This window comes from Microcaecilia unicolor, chromosome 6 (genome assembly GCF_901765095.1).
Source record: "Microcaecilia unicolor chromosome 6, aMicUni1.1, whole genome shotgun sequence".
Lineage (NCBI taxonomy): Eukaryota > Metazoa > Chordata > Amphibia > Gymnophiona > Siphonopidae > Microcaecilia > Microcaecilia unicolor.
In genome coordinates, this window is record NC_044036.1 from 200,404,714 (window position 1) to 200,429,301 (window position 24,588).

A 24,588-nucleotide genomic window follows, 5' to 3' on the forward strand; every position below is an offset into this window, starting at 1 on the left:
CAGCGGTCTTCAGTTGTGTTCTTGTCCTTGTTGGTTTGTTGCGATTCCTGCCCTGAAAGCTTGCTTTGCCTGCTTTGACCCTGCTGGTTTCCTGGTTTATTCCACTGTCTGCTGCCTGCCCAAGACTCTGCTTGTTTCCTGGTTTATTCCACTGCCTGCTGCCTGCCCAAGACTCTGCTTGTTTCCTGGTTTATTCTACTGATTGCCCCCAGCCTATTGACTCTGTTGGGTTCCTGGTTTCCCTTCTGCTTTGCTGCCTGCCGGTAAGACTCTGCTTGATTCATGGTCTATTCTCCTGCTTCTGCTTAGTGCTTCTGTTCCAGTCCAGCTGCTCCACTCCGGCCTGTGCTCGTCTGTCTGTGGTCTGCCTTGCCTCCTGTTTGGGTGATTTGCCTGCCGCTACCGCTCCTCGGCAGTGGCCACAAGGGCTCACATTTCCTCACCAGCGTGACACATTCCTCTGCCCCAGAACAGGTTACTTCCGGGTTCTGGGGCAGAGGGAGCAGGGAACCAGCGGAACCGACAGCCTCACGGCTGCTCCCATCTCCCAAGAGGTAAGAATTGCACTCGGGGGGGGGGGGGGGGGGGTCGGCTGCACCTGGGGGGGGGGGGGTGCAATGGCGAACTGCACCTGGTGGCAGCCGCCCTTGCTACGCACTGTTGGAGGGGTAAAAGTAAAGATTTAATTGAAATAAACCTCTTAGAGCTGAGTGAATTCAGTATGATTGTGTGTGAATGACATGAACCAGTGGTGAACTACAAGAATTCAGCAACTGCTCTCTTCATAGTCAGGGAAAAGAAATAAATGTTTATAAGGTCAAGTTAGGAAAAACTAACTTAGGGAGAATTTATTTTAATTTATTTTGCCAGGTCTAGTTCCAGTAACAGGCAGACTCATTTTAAGGTACACACTTGCAGGGAGGCGAGAATCTCTCCTTTTATTTTCTTTAAAGTATAAGTTTAGGAAGAAGATCAAGTCAAGACAACCCGAGACAGATTAATTGATCCCGAGGTCAAGAAAGCAGGAAATCCAGCTAAGTACTGGCAGGAGATAAGTTTACACTGGACTCTGAACTGAAGAGAGAGACATTTTGCATTTACATTGCATATGCATAGTTATTTCAAGGAACTGGAGGGAACCGGAGGAAAGAAAAAGATTAAAGTAGTTAAAATTATTTACATTGACTATAAATAATTGGTCTGAAATATTATTAGTTGATACTTATCTTAAAAGCAATTCCTATAGTAGATAAGAAGAGGAAGAGGGAAAAGAAAAAAAAGAAATTGAAATTGTTCAGAAAAACTTTATTAGGAAGACTTATGTAAGATGTATTAACTGTTGGGCAATACTTACTTGTGATTGTTAGTAATTCTGTTGATTCTTATAAAAGAAAAATATATATTTAGTGTGTGATAACTGGATCCAGTAGGAAGTTGGACATTGATAACATTTAACAGCTTTAAAACCACTTTACTATTTATAATGAATTACTAAGTGCAAAATAATCATAAATTTGCACTAGAATAAATAATATATTTATTCTACCAGAGTTTTGCGTTTTTGAATTATGTAAATCGAACTGATTCTATTTACAGAAATTCAATACTTATCTTTAATGTATTCATCCGGTAACACCTTTCTCAGGATGATTTTTCTTTATGTCCACTTTGCCTTTTGTGAGCTAAACACAGTTTGAAACTTGGCTTACACGATACAACAAAAGGAATAAGTATACCGTGTTGAAGGTGACACAGCCATGCGGGTGGCAACAATATCAACCGGCTCCCTTTAGCCACATGTTTGTTCACCCCTTCAAAGAAATGTAGTAGATGGTGAGGCAAGATTTTCCCTTCACTAAATCCATGTTGACTTTGTCTCATTAATCCATGCTTTTGAATATGCTCTGTAATTTTGTCTTTATAATAGTCTCTACCATTTCGCCCGGCACCGCCACATCAGACTCACCGGTCTCCTCTGGAACCTTTTTAAAAAAAATTGATGTTACATGGCCACCCTGCAATCTTCCAGTGCCATGCTGGAATTTTTTAAGGATAAATTACATATTACAATAGCTCTGGCAAGTGCATTTTGCAGTTCTATCAGTACTCTGGGATGAATACCATCCGGTACCAGGAGATTTGCTACTCTTCAGTTTGTAGAACTGCCCTATTACATCCTCCAGGTTTACAGAGAATTCATTAAGTTTCTCTGACTTGTCAGCTTCGAATACCATTTCTGGCACCGGTAGCCCACCCAAATCTTCATAAGTAATGCCATACTGGGAAAAGACCAAGGGTCCATCAAGCCCAGCATCCTGTCCACAACAGCGGCCAATCCAGGCCAAGGGCACCTGGCGAGCTTTCCCAAATGTACATTCTATACATGTTATTCCTGGAATTGTGGATTTTTCCCAAGTCTATTTAGTAGTGGTTTATGGACTTGTCCTTTAGGAAACCGTCTAACCCCTTTTTAAACTCTGTCAAGCTAACCGCCTTCACCACGTTCTCCGGCAACGAATTCCAGAGTTTAATTATGCGTTGGGTGAAGAAAACTTTTCTTCGATTTGTTTTAAATTTACTACACTAGTAGTTTCATCATTTGCCCCCTAGTCTTAGTATTTTTGGAAAGCGTAAACAGACGCTTCACATCCATGTTTCATTCCACTCATTATTTATATACCTCTATCATGTCTCCCCTCAGCCGTCTCTTCTCCAAGCTGAAAAGCCCTAGTTTCCTTAGTCTTTCTTCATAGGGAAGTCGTCCCATCCCCGCTATCATTTTAGTCCCTTCGCTGCACCTTTTCCAATTCTACTATATCTTTCTTGAGATGCGACGACCAGAATTGGACACAATACTCAAGGTGCGGTCGCACCATGGAGTGATACAATGGCATTATAACATCCTCACACCTGTTTTCCATACCTTTCCTAGTAATACCCAACATTCTATTCGCTTTCCTAGCCGCAGCAGCACACTGAGAAGATTTCAGTGTATTATCGACGACGACACCCAGATCCCTGGGTCCGTAACTCCTAACGTGGAACCTTGCATGACGTAGCTATAATTCGGGTTCTTTTTTCCCACATGCATCACCTTGCACTTGCTCACATTAAACGCCATCTGCCATTTAGCCGCCCAGTCTCGTAAGGTCCTCTTGTAATTTTTCACAATCCTGTCGCGAGTTAACGACTTTGAATAACTTTGTGTCATCAGCAAATTTAATTACCTCGCTAGTTACTCCCATCTCTAAATCATTTATAAATATATTAAAGAGCAGCGGTCCTAGCACAGACCCCTGAGGAACCCCACTAACTACCCTTCTCCATTGTGAATACTGCCCATTTAACCCCACTCTCTGTTTCCTATCCTTCAACCAGTTTTTAATCCACAATAGGACATTTCCTCCTATCCCATGACCCTCCAATTTCCTCTGTAGCCTTTCATGAGGTACCTTGTCAAACGCCTTTTGAAAATCCAGATACACAATATCAACTGGCTCCCCTTTGTCCACATGTTTGTTTACTCCTTCAAAGAATTGAAGTAAATTGGTCAGGCAAGATTTCCCCACACAAAAGCCGTGCTGACTTGGTCTCAGTGATCCATGTCCTTGGATGTGCTCTGTAATTTTGTTTTTGATAGTAGCCTCTACCATTTTCCCGGATCTCCCCTGGAACCTTTTAAAAAATCGGCGTTACATTGGCCACCCTCCAATGTTCTGGTATCACGCTCGATTTTAAGGATAAATTGCATATCACTAGCAGTAGCTCCACAAGCTCATTTTTCAGTTCTATCAGTACTCTAGGATGAATACCATCTGGTCCAGGAGATTTGCTACTCTTCAGTTTGCTGAACTGCCCCATTATGTCCTCCAGGTTTACCATGAAGTCAGTAAGTTTCTCCGACTCGTCCACTTGAAATACCATTTCCGACACTGGTATCCCACCCAAATCTTCCTCAGTGAAGACCGAAGCAAAGAATTTATTCAATCTCTCCGCTACATCTTTATCTTTCTTGATCGCCCCTTTTACCCCTCGGTCATCCAGCGGCCCAACCGATTCTTTTGCCGGCTTCCTGCTTTTAATATACCTAAAAAAAATTTTTACTATGTGTTTTTGCCTCTAACGCAATCTTTTTTTCAAAGTCCCTCTTAGCTTTCCTTATCAGCGCTTTGCATTTGACTTGACATTCCTTATGCTGTTTCTTATTATTTTCAGTTGGTTCCTTCTTCCATTTTCTGAAGGATTTTCTTTTAGCTCTAATAGCTTCCTTCACCTCACTATTTAACCACGCCAGCTGTCATTTGGTCTTCCGTCCTCCTTTTTTAATACGCGGAATATGTTTGGCCTGGGCCTCCAGGATGGTATTTTTGAACACCGTCCATGCCTGTTGTACAGTTTTTACCCTCTCAGTTGCCCCTTTAAGTTTTTTTTTTTTTTAACCGTTCTTCTCTTTTTATCATAGTCTCTTTTTTTAAAGTTAAACACTAACGTATTTGACTTCCTATGTATAAATACTTCAAGGTTGTTATCAAAACTGATCATATTATGATCACTGCTATCAAGCGGCCCCAGTTCCATAACGTCCCTCACCAGATCATGCGCTCCACTAAGGACCAAGTCTAGAATTTTTCCTTCTCTCGTCGGCTCCTGCACCAGCTGCTCCATAAAGCTGTCCTTGATTTCGTCAAGGAATTGTACCTCTCTAGTTGTCCCGATGTTACATTTACCCAGTCTATATTTGGATAATTGAAGTCACCCATTATTATCACATTGCCCATTCTGTTCGTGTCTGTGATTTCTTTTATCATTTCTGCGCCTACCTGCTCATCTTGGCGAGGCGGACCATAGTACACTCCTATCACCGTCCTTTTCCCTTTTATGCATGGAATTTCAACCCACAATGATCCAAAGGTGTGATTTGTGTCCTGCTGAATTTGTAATCTATCTGAGTCAAGGCTCTCGTTAATATACAATGCTACCCTCCACCAGTCAAGTCCATCCTATCACTACAACATACTTTGTACCCCGGTATGACAGTGTCCCACTGGTTATCCTCCTTCCACCAGGTCTCAGTAATTCCTATTATATCCAATTTTTCATTTAGTGCAATATATTCCAACTCTCCCATCTTATTTCTTAAGCTCCTGGCATTCGCATATAGACATTTCAAACTCTGTTTGTTGTTCCTATTTCCATGATCTTAGTGTCACCCGTCTGTGGTAAGACTTCACATAGTATCAACATACCTCTAATATGTAGTCGTGCCAGCCGAGGGAACTAACTGTGCTCAGGTCACCAGAGACAGAGTGAACATAGAATAAAACATCATCCTAAAAAAATAATACCGGATGACTGCATAAAGGTGAATATAAATTCCTGTGAATGGAATCAATTTGATTTACAATAAATCCAGATACTACTCCCTTATATATGTAACAAAAAATTATTTATTAAAGTGGAATGAAATCATTTAACTGTACTGGTAAACAGAAAGAAATACTCTTCAGTTAGATTGTACAGGATTAGACCAGTAAAACTGCTGATTCCCTACTGGATCCAGTATACACTCTAATTTCTTTACTAACCAAACATTTAGTCTTCTAACCAAGTTACAAGTCAGTATAACACTTCAAAGATTTCCAACTCAAAATAGGAATGTTTCTTAGGTGTATTTCATAAAATCTCAGTTCCCTTGTGTGGTAAACAGGAGTGTGAATGTCTCTCTCTGTACTTAGCTGAAGGAAACTTCCATTGCAGACTCAACTTCCAGTTGCAGACTCAGTCTTCAAGAGATCTCTCCTTTAAAAGTTGTCTTCTTCCTAAACTTAATCTAAAATAAAATAAAAGGAGAAATACTGCCTCCCTGCAGTGTGTGTTTAGATCAGCCTGCCTGAAACTGGAACCTGGACTGAGTGCTAAACTATGAAAAAATAAAATAAATTGAATTTCCTCAGTTCTAATTTCCTAAGTAGCTTTATTATACTTTACCCTGACTATCTAAAGAGCAACCCTTTTTGTTTCTTCCAAGCTGCTGAGATCTTGAAGCCCACTGCTGGATCTCATCCCACACACACATTCATAGATCCACTCCCCTCTCAGCAGAGAAACCTCAAACTTGTAAATCTCAACCAATCTCTTTCAGAAATAAATCTTTTTCCTTAAATGTTTAATGATTTCTGATCCTTACTATTAGGACCAAATCAACTTGGAAACTCACAATCCTTTCCTCAGGAGAGAGAACTAAAACTTTCAAATCTAGTACAAATTCTCCTCAATTTCCTGTTTACTTCAACCAGTCAGTCATCTTTTAATATATCAGTCAAATTTATCAATTTTTCTTTCAATTCTTACACACAGAGCTCACAGAATGCAGGTCCTGGCTCAGTCAAATCTTCAGTTGCTCTCTCTGCTCTCAGAATTCTAACAAGAGCTGCTCAGCAGGGTTGCCAGGTGGAAAATTTTTTCCCACCCAAACCAGCCTAAATCCAGCCCAAAACCCGCCCAAACAAACCCCGCCCCTGACACCCCCACCCCGCGTCATCAACCCCGCCCCGCCGTCATCGGCCCCGCCTCCCCGTCATCGGCCCGCCCAGAACGTCACTAACCCCCCCAAAACGTCACTACCCCCCCCCCCACGGCCAAAAACCGCCTAAAAACCGGCCAAAATACAAAAAAGAAGCCCAAAAAACCGCAACCCGCCGCGGGCAAAAATTTCCCGCGGCGGTCGCGGAAAACCGCCCAATTGGGCGGTAAAACGCGCCCACCTGGCAACACTGCTGCTCAGCCAATCAGAGAGCTCTATTTGAATGCAGATTAACATAGACACTCTAATTGGAATTCCTAGTAAAAAACACTAGATAAACCCTTCGTTTTTGGATCAAATGTCACATTTTTGATCAGAGCCATGCCCTAACTTAAGGCTGTAACATTTCCAACAATTGTTTACCCATAAATATGCAAATGAGAGCCTCCCAAAAACGGACTAATTTGCATATGATTGAAACAAATTTGAGTACATAGCATATCAATCCCATCTCCTAACACCTAAATTCTGCAATTAGATTTAATACAAATACTTTTAAAACTTATTTTTAGCACTTTTAAAATCTTAGTGTGTGCAGTGCAAATCTCTATGGTATGTTCTGCTCATGTGCAGGAGTCTCTATGGTATAAATATTTCCATGGCAACTCAGGACACCTCTAGCAACCCCCCCCCCCCCCCCCCCCCCCCCCCCCGCTCTCTCAGCAGTAAGGTAACAATTTAAAGCAAACTGGTCCATTAGTACAACCTTGATCCTTGAAGGCCGCCCTGTGGTTTAGTGGCCCTGTGGGGACAGGAAAGAATCCCATTCTTTCCTGCCCTCTGCCACTCCTCTGTCTCCACTTTGCTCTTCTGTGCTGCGGGAGCATGTCAAAATGATTGCTGAGGTTTCTGGCAGCAGTCTCGCAGATAACAGATTAGTTATTCCTCCATTAACAAGGGCTAGATGGGAATCCACACGAAAGTCAGCTTTCTTTTTTTTATCGCCTTCACTGTGGAATAGTTTTCCAAAACTACTAAGACTTGAAGATACATATATTTGTTTCCAAAAAGCGCTAAAAACATACCTTTTTCAAATACATTTAATAACAATTCAGAATAAAGGAAAAAAAAATAGGAAAGAGATGTCAGTCTTATAGCTTGAATTAAATATATGTTAAGCTTGTTGTTATTTAGGATTATTAGTTTTGTTACTAATTATTGTATGTTTGATTTGCTGTGCTTTCCTATCACACTTCTCTACAATCAATTATTGGATTTCCTAGATGTTATTATGAGTGTTTTTATATGTTTTAAATATTTTTTTTTTTGTAAACTAGCAATAAGTAATGGTATAGTAATAAACGGTAATAGAAGGTTCTTATTCTTTTGTATTGGCGAGGATTCACACCTGTTTCTTCTATTTATTGCAGTAGTTCACAACCCAGTCCTCAAGACACATGTAGGTGGTTAGGTTTTTCAGGATAACCACCATGAGATGGATTTGCGTACAGTGGAGATAGTGAATGCATAATCATTGTGGATATCTTCATGTGTCTTGAGAACTGGTTCAGAACTTGTGCTTTACTGTGCACATAAGGACCTGCAACTGCTTCCATGAAGAGCATAGATAGCCTAAGAATATAAGAACATAATATTGTCATACCAAAGGTCTGTAAAGCTCAGTATCCTGTTTCCAGCAATGGCTAATCCAAACCTGACAATATACCAAAAGAGTAAAAGATTTTATACTGCATAGCCTAGAAAAAAAAAGCAATGGATTTTCCTAAGTCCATCTTAATAATAGCTAATGGACTTTAATTCTAGAAAATTATCTAAACCTTTTTTAAAACCCTGCTAAGCTAATTGCTTATACCATATCTCTAGCAATGAATTCCCGAGTACTTGGTGACAAATAGGTAACATACTTGTAACATAGTAAGTGATGGCAGATAAAGACCTGACTGGTTCATCCAGTCTGCCCAACAGTCACATTCGTTATCAATTCAAGGTTTAAATCAACAATGAATGTGATATTATAGTTGATCATGGTTTTTCTTTGGTGTTTCTTGGACATAGACCATAGAAGTCCTCCCAAAGCCCACTCCAGCCTACAAAAAAAAAAAAAAAAATTCCACTGGATAGAGCTAGACATGCCACAGAAAATTCCACTTATCATAACTGTGAAATTATTCCACTATGTTAAACGGAAGAAACAGTGTCTTTCACTTGCAAATTCTTATCATGTGCTCCAGACAAGCCCAGATCCATTACCCCAAGGGCCCCCTTGTTTCACCGAGCTGCTTCAGGAGGAGGAATTTTCAATTATCAATCTAGAAAAACGCATTCCATTCAATTGGTCCATTCAGTCTTGTAGGCGTTACTGTTTGTAGCTGGTAGATCCAGCGCTGTCCATATATGAATATTAGAAAAAAATTATTAAATTGAGAGGACAACTTCTCTTTATTTGTTTTGTGCTCTGAGTGGCTGCTTTTTTCTGCAGTGGCTTTTCCTCCTTTGAGTAAAGTTATTTGTTACTGCAGTTTTTCAGCATAAGAAGCCAGTGATAGCCCTTGAAGGGGTATTTGAGGGGTCTACGACTCTCCCCGGGCAGTTGAGGCTTGTTTATTTAAATATAAAGAGGATAATTTTATAAACCACTTTCACGTAAAATGCTGATTTACATGCATAAATGGCCTGTTAAAACAATTAAATTATGCTTAAAAGTATGTGGTATGAGGTTATTGTACAGCAGGTGGCGCTCAGGGCAGCGTCCGGGTGGATTCAGTTATTCTGTTTTCATAGGCATAAATCCCAATAAGTCTTTGAAACCCTTTAGATGTGCAATGTAACCCTTGTTTAGCATGAGTGAGCATCATGTGGGTTACTTTCAGAAAATTATATACCCCGTTTACTAAGCTGTTCCAGCGGCTGCTGTCTGCTAATGCCGACACAACCCACAACCCATAGTTTGCAGGGAGCTCAGGGCCAGGACTAGCTTGAACTAGGATATTATTGGCATAGTAATCCACAACTTGGCATTCTCCTTTGTCTCAATAAGACAGTCTAGGCCACAGTTTTAGTTCTGAACCAAAAAGGTTTACTTTAACTTGGATTCTTCAGGGGAAAAAATGGGACAATATACAGGCATAAGTAAGGTGTCCCTCCCCCGATGAGACTCAGCTAGTGGAGTTATTTATCCGTGTACATCTTCAGGGACTCTTCTCTGTCCTCTTCTGTTCATCAGGCTTGTTGTTTTAGTACATCACTCCTTTTCTCCTTGCAAGGATGTGGTGGTGGTTGTACTCTATTCCTGCTTTCACCTGCGACCAGTGCAGAAGCTTTTATAGGCTCTGTTACTGCTCTCAATCCTTCTTCCTCCAGGTGCAGTGCCTGGGTTAGCCAAAGACTCTGCTCCAGGGACATAATGAACAGGTGGGGAAGCCAAAATTGTGCCCTGTCCATTACTTTGCCTGCTTAGCCAGCATCTCACTTTCTTCTGTGTATACTCCCCAAGGTGTACAACATGGTGGCCAAATGTCCTTGATTTTGACTGGATGTCCCCAATTCACCCTTTTATCCCTTTATTGTGGTCTCTCCCCAGGGCTTTTTTTGAGGCGGTACTTGGGGGTACTGAGTACCAGCATCTTTTCCATTGTCTGCTAAAATTGACCCATGGTCCCCAAGTTTTAATGAAAGAGCTCAGGCTCTACACAACAATTCTGCCTTGTCATAGATTCTGTGACTGGTTGCAGGGGGTCTGGCTATTGTGGCGTGGGTCCCTCAGTAATCACTCCACCCCTGAAGAGTGGCCTGGCATTTGTACTGGCACCTTTCTTGCTAGAAAATATGCACTGTCTCTCCCCCACCCCCATGCTTTCACATCTCCCCAGAAAGCTCCCTCTCTGTGGTGCTCCTTTATCTAGCCAGGCCACAGCAGCAAGTAGAATAGCCTTAAAGCAAAACATTAAGGTACCCCATGGAGGCTTTCAGCACCTAAGTGCAGTGAGGCTCTGCCACTTCCTGTTATCTTGAGGGGGGCTGACAGAAGCCCCACTGTGTTCAGGTGCTAGAAGTCTCACCTGGGGCACCTTAAAGTTTCTCTTTTTGCTGTTCTTCTTGCTGCCTCATCCTGGTTAGAGGGAGCTTTGAAAGTACTAGTTGACAGTGGAGGCAGTGAAGAGAGAGAAATCAAGATACTTGACAGGAAAGAGAAAGGGAGAGGTGGAGCTACTGGACTGAAAATGGGAGGGAAGGAGTTAGTCAGCATAAAGAAGACAGAGATGGAGAGGCTAGACTGAGAGGTAGATGGACATGGACTGTACAGGGAACGGGGAAGAGAGGTAGATCTTGGACTAGGAGAGGAGACACAGGTGGATATGCTGGACTAGAATGGAAAGGAGAGATAGGTAGTGATGCTAGTTGGCAGTGGGGAGAGAGAAGTGGAGATGCTGGACCGGTCAGGGAAAGGATATTGAAATTCTGGAGTGGGAGGGAGAGAGGAATGGAGAGAGGTGAAGATGCTAGACTGGAAAGGGCATCTTCTGGTAGTACCAGGGGGACTACAGGGTTGGTATCACTTAGGAGGGTCTTTGGAGGGGGGTTCTTCTGAGGGGGAGCCTGCAGAAAGGGTATGGATGCAGTGTCTCCTCCTACCACTGTCAAGTTCTGAAAGAAGGGCCAGCCCAGTGTTCCAGAAGCTGTGAAGGTTTGTAAAAGCCAACATATGGTAGACCCACTGGAGGTCCCTGCAGTTCCTTGAGGAAGCAGAACCTTAGGGTTTCTACAGGAATATTTGTTTTATTTAATTTCTTTGTCTGGTCTTTCCTTTGGCAGAGGGGCACACCTTTGGAGCTACCCCTAGGGTTCTTCAGTTGGGGGGGGGGGGAAATCAGTGTTTGTAGGAATCAGTGTTTGTAGGCCCTCAAGTAATCAGGAGACATTCAAGAAAAGTCCATACATCTCAATTTTTCAATAAAGTTTAGTGAAGTGAAATACACAAAATATTGTTCAAATAACAAGAAAATGGTTGTTCTAAAGGGGCAGTCCAGCATGTACACAAAATAATGAATACAAATAATTGGGCTCCCTTTGCCTCTCTTGCCTCCAAGACACCTTTAATAACAGGGATGGAATTAGAAGTTGCTTCCAGTGAATTCACCCTGTACCTCTAAGATGTACAGCCCCTAATGTTGCCTCTCCTTGGGTCTGGCAAAGCGTTTGGTTGTAATCTCTTCACTGCTCCCCAGATGTACTTCTGAATCACTGGACATGCCACCCTTCCTTGTCATCAACAGCAGATGAATCCATTAACTGATGGGTTGTATCTGCCTACCAGCAAGTGGAGATAGAGAACACTGAAAGCACATGGTGTTCCTGGATGCCCAGCCCCCCTCTGCCTTCAGTATATCTCTATCTCCCAGCAGGTGTCACTCCTGTGCTTTGCCAGTAGAGCAGGGGTGTTGTGGCTTGTGGTGCCCACTTTAAAGGCATACTTGGTTTTTCCCTGTCCCTGCCTTACCCCATTCCCCCTCCTCTCGGAGTTCCTGTGTGGCTGCCTGCCTCTAACTTTCCTCACAGTAAAAAAAAAAAAGAGAGAGGGCTTTCTCCAGAGCTCCTGGTTCGGTGCAGCTTGACCAAAGCTCGTTTGACTCTGTCTCCTGAGGTGAGAATGGTGCCCAGCTCCTCCGGGGAGGTTCCCGCTGACAGCGCTCTGTGCGGGGTAAGATTTGGCGCGAAGGCGCCATTTTGTTTTCTGTATCTGATGGCTGCTGAAGGGGTTAAGCGCTGCTCCCATTGTGGGAAACGCAGATCAGCAACGGGGCTTTGTAGCTCATGCTGCCTAGATGCTAATGCTGGCACGAGTATGGCGGGCGGTGAGTCTTCCTGCCCGACTGAGTTGGCAGCGGGTGCCATCTTAGGTGCCATGTGACTCGACCCTCGCGGTTGCGGAGGGGTCTGAGTGCAGGGGAACCTTGTTTCGAGGTTTCTAGAGGAGCTATTGCCTCCACTTCCCCCAATGTGGAGACGGAGGTACAGGGTGAGTTTTTCTCCCCTGAATTTGTGCTGCTGATGCATAAGGCTTTTATGTTAAAAAGAGAACTGCCTGAGGCTCCTGACAATTCCTTTCGGACTGGGTTGCCCCCAGTTCTTGATAGCCCAGCGTCTGCTGGAGACTATTTCTTCCCCTGAGCTTTTGGCTGACGCTAAGCGTAGACGAGTGAATACCCTGGCTGAGGGACTGTTCACCCTGTTCTCCCCAGTGGTCTAGTTTCGGGGAGTCTGAGGGGTCTGGCAGGTCATCACGGACTGATGATCCAGACGAGGGTGGCTGTGTGCCACAGGAGTTGGATGACCCTAAAGCGGTTCGGATTTTCCACCACGACGAGCTGCCAGCTCTCATTTCTGATGCCTTACAGGCCCTTTGTATTGAAGATCTTGACGAGGGTGCTGCTTCTTCTATTAATCCTAGGATGGCTAGTACTAAGAAGCCTTCTCAGGCTTTTCCCGAGAATGCGTCCATCCAAGAGCTTATTTCAGCTCAATGGTCTGACCCTGATGGTTCCTTGAAGGTGGCCAGGTCTATGTGTCACCTTTACCCTCTCAGTGAAAGTCTGTTGGCCCTCTTTGGGATGCCTAAAGTGAATACGTTAGTCACGGCTGTGACTAAAAAGACTACTCTCCCGGTGGAGGGAGGAGTTGCTTTGAAAGATATGGACCGGCGGTGGAATCCGCACTGAAGCGGTCCTTTGAAATCTTGGGCCTTTCCTTACAGATGGCTATTTGCAGTTCCTATGCAGCCCAGGCCTGCCTTTCCTGGTTGCAGCAGGCGGTTGAGCAGCCCGTCGATGGAGTGGATTCCCTCACTGAGGTCAGCCCGCGTATGGAGTCTGCACTGTCTTTTTTGGCTGATGCTCTTTATGATCTGGTCGGAGCTTCGGCTAAGCAGATGTCGGTGGCGGTTGCTGCCCGCCGGCTTCTTTGGCTCCGGCATTGGGCGGCTGACATGGCCTCCAAACAAAGGCTGGTGAGGTTACCCTTTTATTTGGGGAGGATTTGGAGAAGATTGTTAAGGACCTAGGAGACTCTAAGTCCCAACGGTTGCCTGAGGATAGGCTGAGGCCTTCTTCCAAAAGTCCTTCTTTTCCCTCCTCTTCCAGGCCACATTTTCGCGAAGCTCGCAGGTTTCGCCCGGGGAGCTCTGCGGGGTTTGGTCAATGTACCCGTTTCCAGTAGAGGAACTCCTTTCGTTTGGACAAATGCGCTGCGGCATCCGGGCAACGCCCAGGAGTTCAGGGGCGTTCTCCATAATGATGGGGCGCCGGTCCACTCGTTGGTTGCCGCAGTAGGGGTTGTCTTGCCCTCTTTCTCGAGGAGTGGACCAAGATTACTTTGGATCGGTGGGTCCAGGACCTGATCAGAGAAAGTTACTGACTAGAATTCGCTGCCCCGGTGGGAGACGTGTTTTTGGAGTCCCAATGCGGCACTGCCGTCAAGCGGGCGGCGGTAAAGGAGACCTTGCAGGTGTTGCTGAAGCTCGGAGCTGTGGTTCCGGCTCCTCCCGCCGAACGCGGCTGCGGTCACTACTCCATCTATTTTTGGTGCGCCTCGAAAAGGCGGGTTGTTCAGATCTATCAGCAGAGTCAACGAGGCCTTAGGAGTGCGACACTTCCGCATGTAAACCCTGTGCTCCGTCATTGTGACGGTACAGCCAGGAGAGTTTCTCACGTCTCTGGAACCTCAAGGAAGCGTATTTGCATATTCCCATCTGGCCGCTGCATCAGCGGTTTCTCCGGTTTGCGGTCCTGAGCCAACATTTCCAGTTCGTTCTGTTTCTGTGAGTCTGACGGCCATCAGACTGCAACGAAGCCTTGCGCGGGATTGGGAAGAAGAGGACCTTGGCTCGGCTGCTGGGGTTGGGGTCCCCTGCCAGCAAAGGTAGGCGACAGAGGTTTGGCGGCAGGAGGGAGGGTCGAGAGGGTCATCGGCAGGGGGGTCCAGGGGCAAATCTACAGGGGCCCAGGCCTCCGTGGCCCCATACTGGCTATGCCACTGGTACAGATATTGCATACAGACATTGTGTCTCATCAGGAGTACTTGAAGACAAGCTATCAGAGTTACTACATGCTGTTTTTATTGCAGGAGGTTGATAACGTCCCTCCTTTGGATATTGGTCTGGTTCAGGGGCGTTTGTTCTCTGTGAGGAAAGTTTGTTATTTTGCCTTTCTTATTCACTCTGCTTTGGAAATTTCATATACTGAAGGCAGAGGGGGCTGGGCATCCAGGAACACCATGTGCTTTCAGTGTTCTCTATCTCCACCTGCTGGTAGGCGGATACAACCCATCAGTTAATGGATTCATCTGCTGTGACTAAAGGAAAGAAAATTACCAAGGTAAGAACCTAATTTTCCCTTCTCCTTTGACATTTCCTCCCCACTTCTTCCTGAGAGCAGACCAGCAGCACCCACACTGCCATGCCTTTCCACCACCAACTGTTAATCTTGCTAGGGATGCTTCTATAAACTGTGGGAAAGCCCTCCCATAAGCACAGTTGATATAAATGGAATTTGATAATACTTTATTAGAGAAAATAGTTAGTGGCAGAAACATAGCCAACTGGCCTTTCCTTGTCATCAAGCAGATGAATCCATTACAAGTGGGTTGTGTCCTATGTGAAGGGGTGGAGCAGATGGAAGGGGAAGGAGTGAGGCTCAAGAGCAAAAGGAGACAGAACAGAGCCTTGCCTTTACTACTTCCCCAGAGAGAGAGAGAGAAGGTTAGTGCCCCCTGAAAAATGGAGGAGAGAAAAAGATTACACTACCCAGCAGCCCCGGCGCAAGCCCTGGTATAGAGATTATCTTCCCCAGCAGGTCACAGGGGAGAACTCTGACAAGGCAAGGAGGGGGGCCCCTGGAGGGTAATCAGGGGAATGAGGAACAGCTGAAAAGTGGGTGGGACGAGGAACCCATGGAATGGCAAGAGGCTGAGGAGAGGGAGAGAGGGGAGAATCCAGAGGAGCCGATGGACCTCACAGCCTGGGCTCATTCCTTAGGGAAAAAGCTGAAAAAGCAGGTGAACTCGTGGTATGGCAGCTGGGTTGCAAGGGGAAAGGAAAAGGGTCATGAGGGAGGAGGGTCAGTGTATTGAGAGTGACCCAAGAAAGGGTGGGACATTTTTGTTCTCTCCAAAGCGAGTTCAGGCTGTTATGAACTGTGGTTAAAGGTGCTGTTTGAAGAGGGATTAATGACTCCCCCTGTGTGAACTGTTCACAGTGGGAGGAAGCTGGTTGTGGGAAAATGGTTGCTCAAGCCTGAAGAAGTGTTTTATTAGGAACTGTTTATTGGGACTGTTTGCCAAAGCACCAGGAGGAAACCGGGAGCAGTTTCTTTCTTTTTCTTGTGTTTTTTTTTATTGCCCTTCACGGACATTCTTCCCCTTTTCAAAGGGGAGGGGAGAAGGAGAGCACGGGGCTGTAGACTGCTTAGGTGGAACAAACTGAATTCTGGAAACAGTGGAGTGGAGTTGGGTTTACCCCTGTTGTGCTAGTGCCTTGAGAGGAGAAACAAAGGGGATTGTGTTTTGGATGCCTGCTTTATTTTTGTGTTGAAACTGCTGGACTGTGAATCCCAGAAGGAAAATAAAGAGACTTGCTGAGTTTCTTTTGAGTTGATTTCTGCAAGCCCTGCCTTGTGGACTACAGTGGGCTAGGAGGTTGGGACATGAATCCTGGTTTGTAGCCGGATTGTCCAAGGCAGAGGCAAGATCCCGCGGACCCCGGAGGGAGGGCACGGATCTTTCACACCCATCAACCAGCAGGGGGAGTTAGAGAGCACTGAAAAACCATAGTGCCATCATGGCCAGCTAGCTCCATCTGCCTCTTCAGTATTCTCTATCTCCCAGCAGGGTGGTTGCAGCTTGATCAAGCTCCTTCAGAAAATCTGCCTGGGGTGGCTCCTGGGCTTTGCCAGTTGTAGCAGGGGTGTTGTGGCTGATGGTGCCCACTTAAAGGCAAATAGGTTAGCCCTTTCCCTGCCTTACCCGCCCCCGATGGTGAAGTAGACAATAGACAAGCCCTGTCCCTGTCTTTGCCCACGCTGTGGATGCAGGCACATAGGTTCGCACCTTTCCCTTGCCTTTCCCACTCTACTGATCCTCCGGAGTTGGAAATTTGCCTCTTTCGCTCTTGTCTCAAACTTTCCTCACAGCGTTAAAAAAAAAAAAAAGTTGCGTCGTGCTTGGCGCGGCAATCCCAGAAAAGAGGTTTTCTTCTGATTGGCAGTGTGACTGGAGCTCGGAGACTCGGTCTGGTGAGGTAAGAGCCTTTTGTAGCTCCTCCGGGGAGGGCCCGCGTTCGGGACGATTTTGGAGTGAATCCGCCATTTTGAATTTTCCGCCGTTTTCGGCTATGCTGCTGAGAAAGTTAAGTGCTGTTCTGTTGTGGCAAACGCAAATTTGTAGCGGGGCTCTGTAAGGCGTGCTTTTCAGACGTTAGAGCCGGCCCGAGCATGGCGAGCGATGTTCCTTCCCGCTCCATGGAGCTGGCAGCGGGTGCCATTTGGATGGCGCGACCCCCGCTGCAGTGGAGGGGTTTGAGCCTGAGGGCGCCTCGTGTGGAGGCTAATAATAAAAGAGCTGTTTTCCCCAGACTGGAACTGGGAGGCCATGGTGAGCCATTCTCCCCTGAATTTGTTTTATTGCTGCATAATGCATACATGTTAAAAAGAGCTCTTCCGCAGGGGTCCTCCGCAGCCCTGCTTTCTGTATCCCCTCCAGTGGAGTCTGGTCTTGGATTACTGTCAGGCACGTTTTCCCCTGACAGATGGCCGCAAGACAAGTGCAGAAGGGTGGATTCCCCTTCAGAGTGTGGCGCACCCCTTCCCCCACTCCCCCCCCCCCCCCCCATGGTCAGGATGTGAGGACTCTGAGGGGTCTGGCAGGCCTTCGTGGTCTGGAGAGCCAGAAGAAGGTGCAGGATTGCCACTGGATCCAGATGATCCTTCCGCGGTGAGGATTTTCCACCGCGATGAGCTGCCAGCGCTTATTACTGATGCCTTGCAGGTCCTCTCTATAGAAGACCCTGGAGTACTGAGACCCTCCTGTAATCCAAGGATGGCAAGTACTAAGAAGCCTGCTCGAGCCTTTCCTTTGCATGACTCCATCCAAGAGCTTATCACGGCTCAATGGGCTGACCCCGAGGGGCCTTTGAAGGTTGCCAGGGCTATGGGGCAATTATACTCTCTAAGTGAGGAGCATTTGGTGCGCCTAGCGTGACTAAAGTGGATGCCTAGTCACGGCTGTGACAAAGAGAACTACCCTCCCTGTGGAAGGAGGAGTTGCCCTGAAGGACATGCAAGACCGGCGCCTGGAGGCAGCTATGAAACGGTCCTTTGAAATTTCAGGCCTATCTTTACGGGCATCTGCATGCAGCTGCTATGCTGCCCGAGCCTTGCCTCGCTTGGTTACAACAGGCAGTGGAACAGCCCGGAGATGAGTGGAGCCCCTTACGGAGGTGGCACTGCGGATGGAGTCAGCCTTGTCATCTTTGGCTGACGCCCCTTTATGATCTGGTCAGAGCTTCGGCTAAACAGATGGCTGTAGCGGTGGCGGCTCACCGTCTTCTGTGGCTACAGCATTGGGCGGCTGACATGGCCTCTAAGCAAAGGTTGGTGAAGTTGCCCTTCAAGGCCTTCTCCTGTTTGGTGAGGAGTTGGAGAAAATTGTGAAAGGCCTGGGGATGCCAAACCCCAGCGCTTACCCGAGGATAGGCCGCGGCCTTCTTCCAAGGGTCAGGCGGTTCCTTCCTCTTACAGACCTCGCTTCCGTGGAGCTAGAAGGTACCATCCGGGGCCATCTGCTGGGTTCACTTTGCGTGCCCGTCTTCAGCAGAGGAACTCCTTTCACTCGGACAACGTTCCGCAGCCGCAGGCTCAAGACCTGGAGTTCAAGGGCGACCCTCTCAATGATGGTGTGCCGGCCTCCTCCTCAATTCCTGTGATAGGAGGACGACTTTCCCTCTTTCTTGAGGAGTGGGCCAAGATTACCTCAGATCAGTGGGTCTTGGACCTGATCAGAGAAGGCTACAGAATAGAAGTCCATGCCCTGATAAGAGACGTGTTTGTGGAGTCCCGATGCAGTTCTGCCGCCAAACGGGCGGCGATAGAGGAGACCTTGCAAGGCTTGATTAACATTGAGGCGGTTACCCCCGTGCCTCCCGCCGAATGCGGCTCTGGCCGTTACTCCATTTACTTCGTGGTGCTGCGAAAAGGAGGGTCTTTTCGGCCTATCCTAGACTTAAAAGAAGTCAACAAGTCTCTGAAAGTGTGGCATTTTCACATGGAAACCCTGCGCTCCGTCATAGCGGTGGTACAGCCAGGCGAGTTTCTCACATCTCTGGACCTGAAAGAAGCTTACTTGCACATTCCAATTTGGCCCCCGCACCAGAGGTTTCTGCGTTTTGCGGTGATGAGAAAGCAATTCCAGTTTCGGGCCTTGCCTTTTGGCATTGCCACAGCTCCCCAAACCTTTTCCAAGGTAACGGTGGTAGTAGCTGCCTTTCTCAGGCGAGAGGGTATCCGGGTTCACCCGTACCTAGACGACTGGCTCATCAGAGCAGACTCTGCAGAAGAGAGTCATCATGTTACAGCCAGAGTGGTCTACGTACTGCAATCTCTGGGCTGGGTCGTCAATATAGCCAAAAGTCACCTGACCCCCTCTCAATCTCTAGAATATTTGGGGGTCCGGTTCGACACAGCCTTGGGGATGGTTTTCCTACCTGAGCAAAGGCGGTGCGAGCTTCAGAACCAGGTCCGTCTGCTCCTGAGGATGCCTCGTCTGCGAGCTTGGGACATAGTCCAGCTGTTGGGGTCGATGACAGCCACTTTGGAAGTGGTGCCTTGGGCGAGAGCACACCTGAGACCTCTGCAGTGTTCCCTGCTTCAAAGGTGGTCTCCCTGCGGCCCGGCTCAGTATGGAGTAGTGGCTCTCAGACAGCATGCTGCGGCGAGGAATGCTGCTAGCGCTCCCCGATTGGTGCCTGGTGGTAACAGATGCCAGCCTGAAGGGCTGGGGTGCACATTGCTGGGGAAGGCATGCCCAGGGTCTTTGGACACCCGAGGAGTCGGAGTGGTCCATCAGTCGCTTGGAGTTGAAAGCAATTTTCCAGGCGCTTCTGGCCTTTCAATTGACCCTGGAAGGATTGGCTGTCAGAGTTCTGTCGGACAACACGACAGCAGTGGCCTTCATAAATTGCCAAGGAGGCACTCAGTGCATAGCACTAGCAGCGCAGGCCGCGCAGATTTGCCACTGGGCCGAGCTTCATCTGCAGTTTCTGTCAGCAGCTCATATGGCAGGTCAGAGCAATGTGCAAGCCGATTTTCTGAGCAGGAATCAAATCGACCCAGCGGAGTGGGAACTTGGAGACGAAGTATTCCTGCAGATATGTGCCAAATGGGGAAAGCCCGTAATGGATCTTATGGCATCCAGCACAAATGCCAAAGTCACTTGCTTCTACAGCAGACGGAGAGATCCTTGCTCGGCAGGGTTGGATGCCTTGGCTCAACCCTGGCCTCAGGGCCTCCTGTATGTGTTCCCTCCGTGGCCCTTGATAGGGCAAGTTCTCCTGCGGATTCGGGCTACATCAAGGAGAGGTGGTTCTCATTGCCCCAGATTGGCCCAGCGGATGCTGGTAGAGGATCCTCTGTTGTTTCCTCTGGTACTGAACCTGTTGTCACGGGGCCCGGTGACCATGGAGGACGCCTGCCGCTTTGGTCTTACGGCATGGCTATTGAGAGGGCGCAATTGAGAGACAAGGGATATTCCAGTAAAGTCATTTCCACTCTCCTACAGGCCCGCAAGCGTTCCACTTCCGTGGCTTATGCCAGGATTTGGCGCCAATTTGAGGCTTGGTGCGCTTCTAAAGTGATCACACCCATGCGGGCTTCTGTCTTGCTTGATACATTGCTGATACTTGACTTTTTGCAGGATAGTTTACAAAAAGGCTTGGTCTATAATTCCCTGCGTGTTCAAGTGGCAGCCTTAGCATATTTTCGAGGGAAGGTCGCTGGCGTCTCTCTGGCTGCTTGCCCGGATGTGACACGGTTTCTTAGACGGGTGCTTCGGCTCCGTCCTCCCGTGCGGGCTCCGTGTCCGGCCTGGAACCTGGGGTTAGTTTTAAAGGCCCTTCAGTGTTCGCCCTTCGAGCCGCTTAGGCGAGCTTCGAAGAAGGATGTGACCTTAAAGAAGGTCTTTTTGGTGGCCGTGACATCGGTGAGATGGGTATCTGAGCTCCAGGCGCTGTCCTGTCGAGACCCATTTCTACAATTCTCAGAGTCCGGAGTAATGGTACGTACGGTGCCTTCCTTCATGCCCAAGGTGGTTTCAGCGTTTCACCTAAACCAGCCTATTTTCCTGCCCTCCTTTTCTAAAGAAGAGTTTCCAGAAGCCTATGGGCAGTTGCACCTTCTGGATGTGCGAAGGGCTCTGTTGCAATATCTGCGCATGCCAAATGCTTTCAGGACCTCTGACCATCTGTTTGTTCTTTTGTCAGGTCTGTGTAGAGGGTCTCCAGCGTCTAAGGCCACTATAGCCCGTTGGCTCAAAGATACTATCTTTTCAGCATATCTGCTGTCTGGCCGGCCTCCGCCTGAAGCCTATAAGGCACATTCCACAAGAGCGATTTCCTCTTCTTGGGCTGAAACTGGAGCACTCTCTCTTCAAGAGATATGCAGTGCAGCTACTTGGGCTTCTAAGCTCTTGTTTGCCCGACATTACAGGCTGGATATGGCTGCCAGGAAAGACGCGCATTTTGGAGCGCAAGTGCTGGCGCGTGGTGTGGCTTGTTCTCACCCTATCTAGGGATTGCTTTGATACATCCCACTTGTAATGGATTCATCTGCTTGATGACAAGGAAGGGAAAATTAGGTTCTTACCTTGGTAATTTTCTTTCCTTTAGTCATAGCAGATGAATCCATGAGCCCTCCCTCAGTGGTTCATTATGTGATTCATGTTACTTTTATGTTCAGTTTTTCCTGTAGATATGTTCTCTCATTGGGAGAAGTTGGAAAACAGTCTTCAGGATTTCTGTTCAGTTACAGGAGGATGAGTTCATTCCCTCCAGGAGGATGAGTTTATTCCCTCCTTTGAATTATAGCTCCAGTTTTGGGGTGTTCATCCGCTGTGAGGAAAGTTCATGTTATTCTGCTTTGCGGTGTAACACTGCTTTGGAAGCTTCAAATACTGAAGAGGCAGATGGAGCTAGCTGGCCATGAGGCACTATGGTTTTTCAGTGCTCTCTATCTCCCCCTGCTGGTTGATGGACACAACCCACTTGTAATGGATTCATCTGCTATGACTAAAGGAAGAAAATTACAAGGTAAGAACCTAATTTTCCTATTTCATTAAAAGAAGGCCAGTAGTCAGCAGGGCCTTGACATTGAGAAGGACCAGCAATACTTAGGAGCCAACTTTTCAGAATGATTGAGGATGCTCAATGTGAAGGTATTTGCTCAATATTGGGTGGTGCTCAAGCAACACAGAACTGGCACCTATGAAGTAATCTGCCCACTATTGCTTCCCCAGTAGTGGACACTCCTTTCAAGTGCCCCTAGACTCCAGACTTGGTACAGCTCCTTCTGTCCCTTTGGGCACTGCTCTATCAGCCATCTGAAACTAAACATGACCAAGACTGAGCTTCTTATTTTCTCCCTAAACCAACCTCTCATTTTCCCCCATTCTCTATCTCTGTGGATAACTCTCTCATCTTCCTATCTCAGCTTGTAACCTTGGGGTCATCTTTGATTCCTCTTGCTCCTTCTCTGTACATATTCAACAGACTGCTAAAACCTGGCATTTCTTTCTCTATATCACCAAAATTTGTTCTTTTCTTTCTGAGCACACTATCCAGAACCCTTATCCACACTCATATCACCTCTCGCTTAAACTATTGCAACTTACTTCTCACAAGTTTCCCACTAAGCCATCTCTCTCCCCTTTAATCTGTTCAAACTTCTGCTGCACAATTTATGTTCAGCCAGTGGTGCTATGCTCATATTAGCCTTCTCCTCAAAATCACTTCATTGGCTCCCTATCCGTTTCCGCATACAGTTCAAACTCCTCTTATTGACTTACACGTTTATTCACTCTGCAGCTCCTCAGTACCTCTCCACTCTTATCTCTTCCTACACTCCTCCCAGGAACTCGATTCACTGGGCAAATCTCTCTTATCTGCACCCTTCTCCTCCACTTCTAACTCCAGATTCTGTTCCTTTTATCTTACCGCACCATACGCCTGGAATAGACTTCCTGAGCCAGTATGTCAAGCTCCATCTCTGGCCATCCTCAAATCTAGGCTAAAAAATCCACCTTTTTGAGGCTGCTTTTAACTCCTAACCCCTATTCACTTGTTCAGTACCCATGTATGTTTTATCATTCCCACCTTAGTAATTCCTTTATTCCTTATTTGTCCTGTTTGTCTGTCTTGATTAGCTCGTAAGCTGTTTTGAGCAGGGACTGTCTCTTACATGTTCAGTGTACAGTGCAGCGCACGTCTAGTAGCGCTATAGAAAATGATAAGTAGTAGTAGTGGTAATAGTACTCTTTGGGATTCTGGAATGTTGCTACTCTGGGATTCCGGAATCTTGCTACTCTTTGGGATTCTGCACAGAATCTTGTTACTCTTTGTCCTTGTCCCTTATTTGTCCTGTTTGTCTGTCCTGATTAGATTGTAAGCTCTGTAGAGCAGGGACTGTCTCTTCATGTTCAAGTGTACAACGCTGTATACGTCTAATAGCGCTATAGAAATTATTATTAGTTGTAGTAGTAGAAAGAGGAGAGCCAACGTATTAGTGAGCTTGGGGTATGTGAGCCCAGGAAGCGTGTGTACTACAGGTCTTAGGGTGGCGTTCTCCCCTCCTCCTCACACAAAAACTTCCTGCTTGCAAAGCAAACCTGTGCACGGATAGGAGGCAGAGCCACCTTGAGGCCTATAAGCACCCATGCACTGTAATCACAGACCTTGTGTTCACGCTTTTTGGTGTCACTCTTAATGAGCTACTAGAACAGCAGTAGGAAGAAAACTGAAATAAAGTGCACCTGAGATCTAGCCATGGAGGGAGAGGAAGCACAGGTTCTGCTATGGAGAGGTAAGGAAGAAAGATGCCCAGGTCCAGGAGTGATGATGATGGAGGAGATTAGCCAAAATCAAGGGGGAATGGAAGACCTGAGGTCAAGCATTGACGATTTTCTCAGGGCCTGAGTTGGCACCTATAGTTCATATTCACTTCAACCATAGGAGGCTATGTGGTAGATGAATCTCACACACTGCTTCTTAGTGATATGATAAAGTTGGTTCTTAGCCTTCTGGAGGCCCTTAAATTTTTTTGTGGGACAAAATGAGTATTAATGAGGGAACATAGTTGATGAAGGCCAATGTATAAGACATTAGATAGATACAAATTATCTGTGTTAATTAACCCAAAGTAATGGATAACAACATTACGTTAACATCAGTTTAGAGCTGAAAATTAGCTAGTCTCTGGAAGAAACATTTGGTCAGACTTGGCTTTTGACCTTTCATTCCTAAGCATTAAAGCATCTAAAGTTCTTCCATGTGAACCAGCATTACAGGGACCAGTTTGTTTCCTTCAGAAAAGAGTCACTTGAGGGCTTTGTTGCTTTTTTTCCCCCTAACTTTGAAAATTTTATCTAAGCTCCTTCTCGTCCCACAGGTCCAGACAACCACCATGTGCATCTCGATAAGTCTGAGTGGCTCAGTGGTTCTTGGCTGCCTTTTCACTCCAAAACTGCATATCATCCTTTTCCAGCCACAGAAGAATGTCGCCAGCCACCGGGTTGCAACAAGCCGTTTCAGTGTTACCGCAGCAGGCTCTGCTTGCTCTCAGGGTGAGTGAAAGAAAAAGAGCAAAGAAGCTAAAACTTAACTCTGTTATGACTTCACGAGAACTAGGAGCTCTGGAGTAGTAACTGTCCTTTCTTAGGGGAAAGAGTCTGTTTTTTGATCCAGCAGTTTCATCCTGGCCTGCTTGGGTTCTCTGGGGTTTTTTTTCCTACTC

At 46.5% G+C, this 24,588-nt stretch overlaps 1 protein-coding gene across 2 annotated transcripts in view; it reads left to right on the forward strand.

Annotated features, from left to right (window-relative positions):
* LOC115472007 (metabotropic glutamate receptor 2-like) overlaps positions 1–24,588 on the forward strand; it is a 101,498-nt gene that overhangs the window by 56,276 nt on the left and 20,634 nt on the right. Inside the window, exons 4-6 of one of the 2 annotated variants that reach the window (XM_030206034.1) lie at positions 16,347–16,365; position 16,726; positions 24,244–24,418. In XM_030206034.1, the coding sequence (XP_030061894.1) occupies positions 16,347–16,365; position 16,726; positions 24,244–24,418 (195 nt within the window). The remainder of the gene's footprint in view (positions 1–16,346; positions 16,366–16,725; positions 16,727–24,243; positions 24,419–24,588) is intronic. The other variant, XM_030206035.1, reaches the window with a different exon arrangement.